At 42.4% G+C, this 13,405-nt stretch overlaps 1 protein-coding gene across 2 annotated transcripts in view; it reads right to left on the bottom strand.

Moving 5' to 3' along the window:
- Positions 1-207: 207 nt before the first annotated feature.
- The window catches only part of WDR59 (WD repeat domain 59), a 76,873-nt gene continuing 63,675 nt past the window's right edge, over positions 208-13,405 (bottom strand). For both annotated transcript variants that reach the window (XM_090260236.1, XM_090260235.1), the window contains 6 exons: positions 12,410-12,522; positions 10,898-11,048; positions 10,730-10,802; positions 8,781-8,907; positions 8,482-8,624; positions 208-1,030 (listed from right to left, as the gene is read on the bottom strand). In XM_090260236.1, coding sequence (XP_090116362.1) covers positions 795-1,030; positions 8,482-8,624; positions 8,781-8,907; positions 10,730-10,802; positions 10,898-11,048; positions 12,410-12,522 — 843 coding nt within the window. In that variant the 3' untranslated portion in view covers positions 208-794. The remainder of the gene's footprint in view (positions 1,031-8,481; positions 8,625-8,780; positions 8,908-10,729; positions 10,803-10,897; positions 11,049-12,409; positions 12,523-13,405) is intronic.

The following is a 13,405-nucleotide window of genomic DNA, read 5'->3' on the forward strand; positions in this document are numbered from 1 at the left end:
CCTTTTGCTGAAAGAAATCATTAAAAGATGCTTGGAGTTGAGAAGAACCTTAAATGTCAAATTCTATTTTCTTCTGCCAGATGACAAAAGTCAGTCAGCATTTTCTTTGAAAATCTGAACGCCGACTTTGTTCCTGTCCAAGAGTTAACTTCAGTCAGAAGTAGGGTAAAAAAAAGATTCACTAAATCATTGTTCAACTTCCTCTTTTTTAAAAAACAATTACTAGAATTTTATTAGCCAAGGGTGAGCAACTGGAAGAGAAATAACAAACAAGAGTACATCTTAAGAATCCTTACATACATCATATATTTACAATTTAAGTATATCTTAAAAAGACCACTGTCCATCAGTTCACGAAATGTACCAACTTATAGCATAGGCCCACTTGTCAACTAAATTAATGTCCACTGTCCTTTGGCTCAGGAGACTGTCCTTTGCATCTGACCTTGGTCTCTGTAATGGCATCAGAAAGGATGCTTGCTGTTCAGTAGTTTAAGGTTAACACCTTTCAAGTTAACACGGCTCTGGAGGCAGGTGGTTTTCTTCAAGAAAACTTCTACTTCACTACACAGCTCTGCACACCTGCCCTCATCCACCTCCAGTGACACCCATGCCACCACCAACCAAACTGAAGAGAAGGCCAAGGCTCGTGCAGCTACTGCTGCAGTCTGTGAGGGGAACACATCGCAATCTAGTTAGGAATGGCTTCTGCAGCCTCTCCCCCAGCAGAGAGCTTGTCGTCCGGCACTTGTGGGGTCCTCTGGGATTTCCGAAAATTCCCACGGTCTGTAAGTTCAGAAAGTGCTTTCGAGCAGGCAGTGACAGCCACACCCGGTGGGACACACCTCCTGGGTTCGAAACCACTCCATCATGTGGCTGGTATGGCCCCCATGCCCGCAGGTCAGGCAGAAATTGGACGATCCTCGAACCGCCACGTGGCAGATGGCGCACTGGAACGTGAAGCCTTTGCAGATGGTGCACTGCGTGCCGCGAACCTCGCTCCGGCAGTGGCTGCAGTACACGCCAAACTCTGGAAGCGGTGGCGACGGCCAAAACAAGAGACATCATCAGTTTAGTTCTGCAAAAGCAAACTGGGCATTGGGAGCTAAGGAAAACCAAGGCATCTTAGGACTCTGTAGGATCCTGTTAGGGCAACGATTTTCAATTTTCTTTTTTAACCTGCAGAATGCTTTCTTTTACAGTCTCGGTAAGTGTTAGAAAGAGGAGTTGCTGCACGCACAGCAGGGTGCGGGCAGTGGGTGCGGCAGGTGCCTGGCTCTCACAGGTCCTGGTCCAACCCCCAGTGCTTGCAGTGTCTCGTTCCCCTTCCCACCCCAACGGCTGCAGGGGCCTGGCACACAGAAGGTGATGAAGAACAAACATGTGTTGCAAGAACAGAAAGAAGAACTCAGTAAACACTCAGAAGAGAGCTAATTGGTCTTCTAATCTCTTCCCTACCTGCCTGCCGATGCCCAAGCAGCAGGTCGGGCCGCCGCTGTGCCCCCCACCACTGGGGAAGCTGTCAGGACCCATCTGCTGTGACAGTTCCCCAGCCTCCTGGAAGAGACCCTGAGGGCTAGTCCCACCCCCACGCATCCCCATCCCCCAGGCGGCCCATGCTCACTGCCCACTGCCCCAGCTGCTCTGGAGGCCCTTCCGCCCCTCCCTGGCCTTCCACGGTGCAACCTCCAATGCAAACCTTCGCATGTGCTCTGTGTACTCTTCCCAGAGGAGCAGGGCAGGAGCATGGGCACCGTGTCCCATTGCTGCCTCCATACTGTCACTTTTCTTCTGGAGGCTAACGCCACCTGGCTTCACCACCTTTCCTCTTTTTCTCAGCTGTCACCTACTGATAATACTTCCAAACACTGAAAATTTCTGCTCTTGGTTATCAGTCTTCTCTCCACCTTAATTTTCAGCATGATCCTTGGTGTCTTCAAAATTCATGTCACTAACCCTCTGCACACCGGGCCTCCCAGGTCACAGTAACTGCCCTCTCACCTCAAGTCTACCACCTCCACTTTCACTTTCATCCCATCGGCCCCCTTCTGGCTGCAGTTACCCCACCCCCCAAGGCCAGCCTGAATTACGTGGTCCAACTTCATAGTCACTTTTTGGCAAGTATCCTCAACTCCTTTGCCCTTCTCTCCCTCCACGGCACTACCTGGTGAAACTTCAACCCTGGCTGGCCCCTATCACCTGCCTACTCCATGTCTGCCCCCGAGCGGCGCTGAGAGAAGGCCCACCATCCCGACACACATCTCATGGCGCCGTGCCATGGTCTGACTCTGTTTCTCTTCCACTCCCTGGGTGGCCACTTCATACCTGGGCCACATTCTCAAAACGCCCCCCTCCCACCATTGCTCCCCTCTGTCACCTGGGGCCTCCTCTCTCACTTCCTTGAGAAAACAAAAGCCTTCCAAGAGGAGCCCTTCATTCCTCTGCCACCAAATCTTCAAGTCTCCCTTGGTTTTCTCCTCTTGTCTTACTTTGTGTAACAGCCAGTTCCTCTGCTCCAAGACAACTGGCCCCTCATAAAAAAGCACCAATACTTTTTAAATACACAGCGACTTCAGAGAAAGTTTTATAGTAGTCCTAGTTAAGGTAAATTGTGAGGCAAATTAGACTGGTTTGATAATTTCGGTTTAAAAATAGCTATGCCTTGTCCTGACCGGGTGGCTCAGTTGGTTGGAACCCCTCAGGTGCACCAAAAGGCTTCTGGCTCAATCCCTGGCTGGGGTGCATTCCTAGGTTGTGGGTTTAAACCCCAGTTAGGGTGCGTGCAGGAGGAAACTGATTGTTTCTCTCTTTTTCCTTCTCTCTCTCCACTCCCCCCCACCCCCCAAATCACTAAACATGTCCTCTGGTGAGGATTTAAAAAATAATAATAATAAAAGTTGAAAATAAAAATAGCTATGCCTTCTCTCTCTAAGCAAAACTTTTTATATTATGTAAGACTTCAGTTTATATTCTCATGAAAAGCCTAATTAGTTTAAATTTCCTAACTTCCTTTTCTGCTTTTATTGGGATGACAAGATTTAACATTTAAAATTATAATATAAAAATTGTATGTTCAAGTAAATGAAATTAGTGACACGTCCTTTCTTTTATTTTTTCCATTACCATTTACCTTCCCTGTACCTTCTTCCACCTCCACTCACTAATAACATGTCTTTTAAAGAGTCATTCTTTGCCACTTGAGATAACTGTAAATGTAAACTTGATTATTCTCCATATCTACCTGGAAAAAATTACTGAAATGTCATTTCTCTGAAAAACTCAACATATCATTAGTAACTGTTTCTCTACAGTGTGTCAGCTTAAACATAAAACATCCTTATTAACTTTAAGACCTTGAACTAAATTTTCATTTAGTTAATTAATGAATAATCTTCAGGGGTGTGTATAATTTCTAAGTGGATATCAGTTCACAAAGATAGAATACTCAAAAACACTAAGTCACTGAGCATTACTTTAATACTTCTCTTGCCTCTTAGTGTTACCCATAAGAGAACGGTCATTTGTTAACAGCTGAGAGGGTGCGCAGACACATCTCTCTGGGCCATGCTGGTGTACATGTTAACTTTCTTCAGTTTAGGAGATACAGAGGGACATGGAGTGTGTTCAAAAATCACAAAGCTGTCAGGCATCTTTTACAGGAACACTGACAAACTTAGGGATCTCAGGAAAGAAGATATACAATCACAGGAACAGGCTTTGCAGGTGAAACCTGGTGGCAAAATGGCTCATTCTTGGTTCCTAATAGACAAAGTAAAAAGGCCATAAAGATATTCTGGCAAAGCCCTGACTGGTGTGGCTCAGTGGATTGAGTGGCAGCCTGTAAACCAAAGAGCTGCTGGTTCGATTCCCAGTCATGGCATATGCCTGGATTGCAAGCCAGGTCCCCAGTTGGGGTCACATAGGAGGGAGGCAACCACACATTGATGTTTCTCTCCCTCTCTTTCTCCCTCCCTTCCCCTCTCTCTAAAAATAAATAAATAAAATCTTTAAAAAAAATATTCTGGCATAGAGAATAATCAAATTACAATTTCTGAAGCTTTAGGAAACCTCCAGAATAAAGCTAACTCCAAAGGTTTAGTGTCACATGACTAGTTTGTTAACCACACAGAAGAGCTGTGCGTATTAATTAACATCACCTATTACACAAATATAAATAAAACCAGCCACACAGAGACTTTTATGGTCAAGATGAAGGTGTAGGTAGGCACACTTCACCTCCCTATGCAACCATAAGAAGGATCACACCTAACCTCAAAACAAAAAACACCCAGAACTGCCAGAAAATCGAACTGTGTGGAAGTCAGACAACCAAGGATTTAAAGAAGCCATACACATCCAGATGGGTATGAGGGGTGGAAATGGGAACCCCAGCGGAGAAGACAAGGTGTGGTGGCAGCAGTGGCTGGTGGGTAGAACAGGCAGTCCTACATTCACGTATGGTGGATAGAAATTGGGAGAGATACCTTGGGAGAGAGCAATCCCAGCCCCAGTATCCCAGAAGAGTCCAATTAAAGGACCCACATGGCCCTAGAACACACACAAACCCACCCACTCTGGGAACCACCACCACCAGGGCAACAGCTATAAGGACACCAGTAGCATATGGCAAGAAGGTGAAGTGACTAGATATGGAGTAAGTGCTGAGCAAGCCTCCAGCCACCAGGCAGTGTCACTGCCCCCTCTCTGACCCCTCCCCCATATACAGAGCCACAAAGTGGTGATGTGGGTTGCCCTGCCCTGACAAATACCTAAGGATCTGCCCCATACAATATAACAGGTGCACCAAGACAGGGAGTCAAAGCAGCACTACCCAATACACAGAAACAAACACAGGGAGGCTGCCAAATTGAGGAGATAAAGAAACATGGCCCAAGTGAAAGAACAAAACAAAACCCCAGAAAAAGAACTAAACAAAATGAAGACAGGCAATCTATCAGATGCAGAGTTCAAAACACTGGTGATAAGGATGCTCAGAGAACTCGCTGAGTACGGCAAAAGCATAAGGGAAGAAATGAAGGCTACACTAAGTGAAATAAAGAAAAATCAAAGGGAACCAACAATGAAGGGAAGGAAGCCAGGGTTCAAATCAATGATCTGGAACATAAGAAAGAAATAAACATCCAATCAGAACAGAAAGAAGAAACAAGAATTCAAAAAATGAAGAGAGAGTAAGAAGACTCTGGGGCATCTCCAAAAGTGCCAATATCCGAATCATAGGGATGCTAGAAGGAGGAGAGGAAGACCAAGAAATTGAAAACTCATTTGAAAAAATAATGGAAGTAAACTTCCCTAATTGGGTGAAGGACATACAAATCCAAAGCACAGAGAGTCCCAAACAAGGTGGACCCAAAGGGGACCACACCAAGACACATCATAATTAAAACATCAAAGGTTAAAGATAAAGAGAGAATCTTAAAAGCAGCAAGAGAAAAGCAGAGACTTAGCTACAAAGGGGTGCCTATAAGACTATCAGCTGATTTCTCAAGAGACTTTGCACACAAGAAGGGACTGGCAAGAAGTGATGACAAGCAAGGACTTACAACCTATTCTATCCAGCAAAGCTGTCATTTAGAATGGAAGGGCAGATAAAGTTCTTCCCAGACAAGGTAAAGCTAAAGGAGTTCATCATTACCAAGCCTTTATCATATGAAATGTTAAAGGGACTTATTTAAGAAGAAGAAGATCAAAACTATGAAGATTAAAATGACAACAAACTCATAACTATCAACAACCAAATCTAAAAAACAAAAACAAACTAAGCAAACAACTAAACAAGGACAGAATCACAGATATGGAGACCATTTGGAGGGTTATTAGCTGGGAGGGGGAAGGGGGCGAATGGGGAAAAGGTACTGGGATTAAGAAGCATAACTGGTAGGTACAAAATAGACAGGGGGGATGTTAAGAACAGCATAGGAAAGGGAGAGGCCAAAGAACTTATATGCACGACTCATGGACATGAACTGGGGTGGGGGGGATTATTGGAGGGAAGGGGGTACCAAGCAGAGAGGGGCAAAAGGGGGAAAACTGGTATAACTGTAATAGCTTAATCAATAAAATATACTTTTATAAAAACAGCCACATAAGGCAATAAATTAATCAATCAGCTGAAGCAGAAAATTGCTGTACAAAACTTAGGTGAACAGATGAGCACCTGTGGGCAAGAACCAGGGGAGGGGCTGACAAAGCAAAGCAATCACCTTGCTCAGCCACCATTACAACCAAGAGCACATACTGCAATGGAAGAAAGAAAAACAAAAATCATCTCATTTTCAGAAACTTTAAAAAGAATACTCTGTCTAGCATTATTGCCTCAAAATAAATGAAGCTTTGAGTCCTTTCTATAAATTTCTAACCCCCTAAACGAAAACAATTCTATCCCTCAAATTTGCTACCGATACAAGATGGCCCTGCCGATGTGATAAGCACAAGAGGAAACTGCTGGATTTCCACCCTGAGGAGACCAACAGTATCCGCGGTAACCCTGACGTAATTTTCTTTCAATATCCCCTATTTCCTGTATTTGGGCCATCTGACTCTGCCAAAGAGTAAAAACTTTAAGGATAAAAATATTTTTCTTAATGTTTCTATCTGTGAATCTATCTTTCAGAGTAACCCCCTTTCTAAATCTTCTAATAGTGTTTGTAAGGGCATAAGGACATATTACTCATTCTCAAGTATTATTTAAGTATTCACAAACTAATGTTTTATCTCTCTGATTATATCATAGACTTCCTGATGCCCCCTACCCCCATACCATGTCTTATAGTTCTTTGTACAGCCCACAGAACACTGCATGACGATTTATAATAGCAGGTGTCATGAAGAGTATAGCTGACGGATGGACTAATACATCAGTTACATAGCTCTGTGGTTCATATATTTTCCTCAAAATTAATTTTAAAAGACAAAATTACCCTGGGTCATAATTAATCTCTCCTTGATATACTTTCATGCTTTTAGATGCTCTGAAAAATACACTGTCCACATAGCCTTTTGTGTCTACATTTCTTCAGGTATACACACAAAATAATCCACGTTAAAGTAATCTTTGTTATTCAATATCTGCATCTATGTATTACTCTTTTTCTACTTGTTTTTTAAACTGAAACCATATACACACACATAACTTAAAGAGCCAACTATTCTATATACGATGTCATTTTACCAAAACCGGCATTCCCTCCCACCCCCACCACTGGCCCAGGAAAATCCTTTCAACTCATTTAACTGTTTCTTTTGTTTGTACCTCCCTATCTCTAAACAACACGTTTATAAAGCTACTTTTTAGTTTACATATCTGAGCATTATCTATTGACTTTCTGCAGTGGAAGCTCTTTCACTCCCCAACCACACACACATACCCCATGTCCCTCATCTGCCCCAGACGGTTCTATTCCCATTTGGTTAGATCGCTATTCTGTTTCTACACTATTCATCTAAGTAAACATTATTCAAGCCACATACCATAACAACTTCTCCTTTCTTGCACATTTTATTTTTCCTGCAGTTGGTATCTGTCTTGTTCTGTTCATCTGCTTAGTTTGCTATGTACTGATCAATAATTCATCTCTAAACCCTCCCTTAAATATCTGAATTTTCTATAAAGACACTGAACACTGAAATACACTAGATATTTCTTCCAATTTCCTCTTCTCGGAGACAACAGTCTGAAAACAACACTCCAACCTGGACTGGTCCACCTCCAGGTCTGCCATGTAGATCTCCCCTCACCGTCATCCCAGCTCCCAGTTTCCTGGATTGAATCTATTCCTCCTCCTTAAATAGGCTGAACATTCACTTTCACACCTGACTGATAATTTGGGTATAGAATCCTAAACCAGAAATCGTTTTCTTGAGAATTCTGAAGGTACTGCTCTGTTGTCATCTAGCTTCCAGTGTCCAGGTCACTGCTTCTGGGAAGTGTCCCTTGTACGTAACCTGTGTTCTCTCTCGGGAAGCTCCTGGGGTCTTCTCTTTATCTAGGTCTTTCTTCATTCATTACACTAGGTGCTTGGTAGGCCCTTTTGACCTAGAAATGCATTTACCTTCTCTGGGGAATGAACTTCCAGTTCATCCTTTTTGTTTGCTATAAAATACTGATCACAATTTTTAATTACTTAATTTTTCTCCCCCACTAGTCTGTGAGTCCCATGAGAAGAAATGTGTTAGCTCTGTGCCTAAGAGGAGTTTGATAGATCTTAGATGAATAAATGAATAAATATTCTGACTTCCAATCAATATCTGAGTATTGTATATAAAACTACTTCTATTACAATTAAAATTTACTCTTGTCATGAAATGCAAGGATTTTCAGAAGCTTAAAATGGACTCAAAATGCTTCAGAAGTGTCTGCTTATAAACAAGAAACTAAAACTTCACTCCAGGTCTTATGTTTTGGATAAGTTAAATTATAGAAGCTTTCAGATAATGACAGGAAAAGAAAAAATGCACACTCACCAATTCCTTTGTGAGGATCAGGGGGGCAGGAGACAAACTTTAGAACTTCAGCTCGCTTCTCCCGCAGACCCCAGCGATAGAGGATTTCTCCATAGCATTTCTTAAAGTCATCAAATTGCTGGGTATTGGCGGGGTCCAGGAGCCTGGATGAAATTGAAAAGATTTCCTGTCAGTTCCTTCAAGAAAAAAACGAGCTTAACACCAAATGGCACTTCATATACCTTTCCGAAGGCGGAAGTCCTGCTTCCGGAGAATGTAAGCACTATGAAATGACAGCTCTCACCTGGGAAGGTTGTTACCTCTTATTTTTATCATGCTGGTCACGTTCTCGCTCGCGAGGATCACTGTAGGGCAGACTCCCAAAGCGGATTTCTTCTGGTGAAGACTCTCCCCAAGGTGAAGATATATGTTCTATCTCTCTCCCTGCTAAAGAAAATCAAATGGGAAGGGAAAATGAAAATCAGAGAAGGCATGAAAAACATCTAAGAACTCTCGTAAAGCAGTGCGTGTCCAATTTATTCCCTCCCGAAAAGATAAGCTAAGTTGAAGATCCTGAGAAATATAACTACAGAGAACCCTTTCCTAGCCTAACTTTTTTGTCTAGATATTTATTATTAAGGTAACCTGATAATTAAGTACACACATAATGATTAAGCAAATTATGGCACAGTGATACAGTAGCATATTAGGCAGTCATTATTTAAAAAGACTTTTTTAAAATTTAATCTTCATTGTGTTTCCCATTACCTTTTAGTCCCCTAACACCCCCTACCCCCAGCAATCACCACCCTTATTGTCCATGAGTCCTTTTTACTCAACCCCTACACCCCTCTACTCGCCCCTCCCCTGCCAGCTGCCATCCTGTCCTCCATTTATAAGTCTGTCCCCATTTCCCATTAGTTCAGTTTTTTCATTGGATCCCACATATGAGTGAAATCATATGGTGTCCGTCTTTCTCTGACTGGCTTATTTCACTCAGCATAACGTTCTCCAGGTCCATCCATGCTGTCACAAAAGGGATGTCTTTTTATTTTGTTGATGATCCCCCTCTGCTGTACAAAACCTTTTTAGTTTGATGTAGTCCCATTTATTTATTTTTTTCCTTTTGTTTTCCTTTCCCCGGGGAGATATATCCGACAAAATATATGAACAATGTCTGAGATTTTGTTGCCTCATTTTCTTCTAGGATTTTTATGGGTTTGGGTCAAACTTTTAAGTCTTTGAGCCATTTTGAATTTATTCTTGTGTGTGGTATAAGAAGGTGATCTAGTTTCATTTTTCTGCATGTCTCTGTCCAATGTTCCCAACACCATTTATTGAATAAACTATCTTTAGCCCGTCGTATGTGCTTGTTTCCTCTGTCAAATATTAATTGACTATGAAGGTGTGGGTTTATTTCTGGACTTTCTATTCTGTTCCATTGATCTATGTGTCTGTTTTCATGCCAGTACCATGCTGTTTTGATTACTATGACCTTACAGTATAGTTTGATATTAGATAGCGTGATTCCTCAAACTTTATTCTTCTTTCTCAAGGTTATGCAAATTATGGTATAGTGATATAGTAGCATATTAGGCAGTCATTATTTATAAAAGCTTAAGTGACATGAGAAAATACTCATGATAAAATGAAAAGCAGAACACAAAGTCACAGATACAGAATGAGTCCTCCTCCACCCCACATACACAAAGATTAGAAAATATTCTGGAATATTAACAGATGTTATTTCTAGGTAGAACAATGAATGATTATCATTTTCTTTAATACTTTCTGCTGTGTTTTTTTTTCACTGTGCATGTATTTCTTTTATGATCAGGAAAATGGAGATCATCTTTAAAAAGAAATTTTAAAAATCCAGAAAACAAATACTCATCAAACAGATCTGTACGGTCAACTGGCATCAGACTCAGCTGGCAGATGGCCACGGAAGGGGCATGTGTGATGGAGAAAAGACAGGGTTAGGTTTGGGGAGTGAACGCTGGGAAGTCTCACTGTCAGTTTCTCAAGGTCATGGGATATAAGGCAACCAGAAAGGCAGAAAGACCTTCCAGGAACTGGCCTGTTCAAACATGAAAGTCCAGGCCCTGCTGACTACAGTATCACCATCCTACTAAATTTAAATTAAAATGAGAAACAAAAAAGGAAAGGGAGACTATTCAACAACTAAAGATTACATATTATTAACAATTCACATGCAGCTTTTCAAGAACCAAACATCCAGCGTGGGCTAAGTCAGTTCCATACCAACCTATGTTCCAGCCGCCAGTGTTGAGCCCTGGGTCTGACATGCTTGAGCAGGAACCAGAGGAGGTAAAGCTGGGCTACAGAACAAACAGGAGCAGCATCAGAATACCATTTCCTGTGGAAGTGTACCTTTAAGAAAACTCAGACACAAACCAGAAAACCGCAAGCTTACGTATCGACTGTGGGACACCACAAGATTGGATGAGCGGCTGGGAACGGGCCCCAAAGGGTTTGGTATTCCCTGGGGGCGGGACTGGGCTTCAAACACACTGCAGAGCATGGCCAGTGTCTGGACATCCCGGAGTTGGCAGTAATGAGCCAACCTGGAAAAAAAGGTGTGATGAGAGAAAACAGGTCAAGAGAAGAGATGGAGGAAGGATACTATCACAACCATGGAGGGCTTTTGCTTTAGGAATAGAGAAGAGCGGATGCTTAATTCTTCCTCAGAAACCCCTGTCAGGGACCAGGGCTTTCTGTAGACCCAGAGGCTTGATCTACTTTGAGTTTGGCTGAATTTGCTTTGTAATAGGATATATCAAAGTATTACAAATGACCTAGGAAACTAATCTGAAAGCTTCTGGTTAGCATCAGGCATGGGCTCAGACTTGAACACAGCTTCTCCAAGAACTAAGTAGACTAAACTAATGTCTGAATGAGGCCATACATGCTTCCTCCCAACTCCAAGGCAGAATCACAAAGCTTTCTAGAGGTTCCTCTAAACTTCAAGCGTATAACCTAAAGCTAGATGATAGTGCTCAGAGAACACTGTACTACCAGTGTGGCGAGAAGGCAACAGACTCAGGAGATGGAATGAGGGCTATGAGCTATTAAAAAAGAACAACAAGGAATAGTTTTACCTTTTAGGTACTCATATCCCCTTTGCTCCTCTGAGGACCACTATGCTGGAAAGCAAGGTAGGGACCAGAGGGATTTGGCCTTGTGATGGAATAATATTGATATTTTCCTGTCAAGCAATGTCTAATATTTCTTAGGGTGTTTCACACTCACTATCTTATGTGAGCCTTACATGAAGTGTGTAAAACAAGCATCATCATCCCTGAGTTACTCTGAGGCAACTGAAGTGTGAGTACATGAGGTCCCAGGTCTGGCTTCAACCAGTAAGTAAAGCAAACCTCCACCTGAAAAAAGCAGCTTTTCTGCTTCTCTGTCAGGACCTGGGCCTCACTGTTAGGGAGATTCAAGTGGCTTAGCTGGCTGTAAATCATTTTGGACACTATATTTCCAGTGTGCCGTATTTCAGTTCAATAAATCAAATACAAATTCAATGTTTTCATAGATTGTCTAATAGGGTGAAAGCATCAAGGCCTTTGGAAAACATAAAAGCCAACACAGAATTCTCTAATCTGCTCTCAGGGGCAAAACTCCATAGCACCCAAGAAATTTGCCAACTCCTGGGTTCAGGCTGATGTGACTTATGGGCTAAACGATAAAAAGACACACTGAGTCTCAAATCCTTGTTACAGAGGACAAATATGGTATAGTTCCTTCTGCTATAAAAAGTTAGTTGACACAGAAATTACTGCAGCGCAAAAAGGGAAGCTCTCATTTCCACCTCTCACGCCGCAGGCCTCTGCACTTTCCTCTCAGACAATAACCTTGAAAGTGGTGACAGACCTAAAATTCCCATCACTCGTTTTCCTCACTTTCAGCTCTCAACACCTACAGTGACTCCAGCAGCTGTCGCCCGAACGGATGTCGAGCCCAGGGTGTTTCCAAATCTGGATCAGACTTCGGACCAAGGCAAAGATCTGTAGCTACTGTGGCCAGAGACCAAACCTGGACAAATCAAAGAGAAACACGCAAACTCAGACTGCTGTGGACAGAAACAGGAAGCGTGAAAGAACCCCGCCTCTCCTCCACACACATTCCACCCTTGTCATTCTGAGAGCCACAACGCTGGGAACTTACTGAAATACAGGAGTTCAGGCCTCACTCCAGACCTACTGAAGCAGAAATGGCATTTTAACAAGATTCTCAGGGGACTATAACATTTGAGGAACACTAGCCTAATAAACTTGGATTAATAAACGTCAGAGAAATGACATTGTGCAACAACTTCAACAGGCTATTTAACCACTAACTCATGTGACTTTTTCTGCTGCTTCACTGGTGAATAGGCAGGGAGGAAAAAAGCATTCTGTATCACATTTAAAGATCTGTCCTGCTTTAGCAAATAATGGAAAATCTGCTGCTTTCCTTACAAAAGTTTCAGTATACTCCCTGAAACTACAGAAAAATAGGCCAAGACAAAGTAGAATTAGCTTTCTTTTTGTTGACACCAAATCTAAGGAGTATCTCCCTCAAAACTTGAAATCTCATGGGGCTTGGTGTCATCAAGAAGAAACTAATGTCTTCTAAGTGTCTATTAAACCTGAGATTTAAACCCTAGCTGGTGTGGCTCAGTGGATTGAGTGCCATCTTGCAAACCAGAGGGTCACCAGTCTGATTCCCAGTCAGGGTACATGCCTGGGTTGCAGGCCAGGTCCCCAGTTGGGGGCGTGAGAGAGGCAACCACTCATTGATGTTTCTCTCCCTCTCTTTCTCCCTCCTTTCCCCTCTCTCTAAAAATAAAATAAATAAAATATTTTTAAAATAAAAATAAAAAATAAACCTGAGATTTAGCACACGCTAAATAAATTGTGCCATCAACAGAGCGATT

This window comes from Furipterus horrens, unplaced genomic scaffold (genome assembly GCF_987537825.1).
Source record: "Furipterus horrens unplaced genomic scaffold, mFurHor1.1.pri manual_scaffold_13, whole genome shotgun sequence".
In the NCBI taxonomy this organism is placed as follows: Eukaryota; Metazoa; Chordata; class Mammalia; order Chiroptera; family Furipteridae; genus Furipterus; species Furipterus horrens.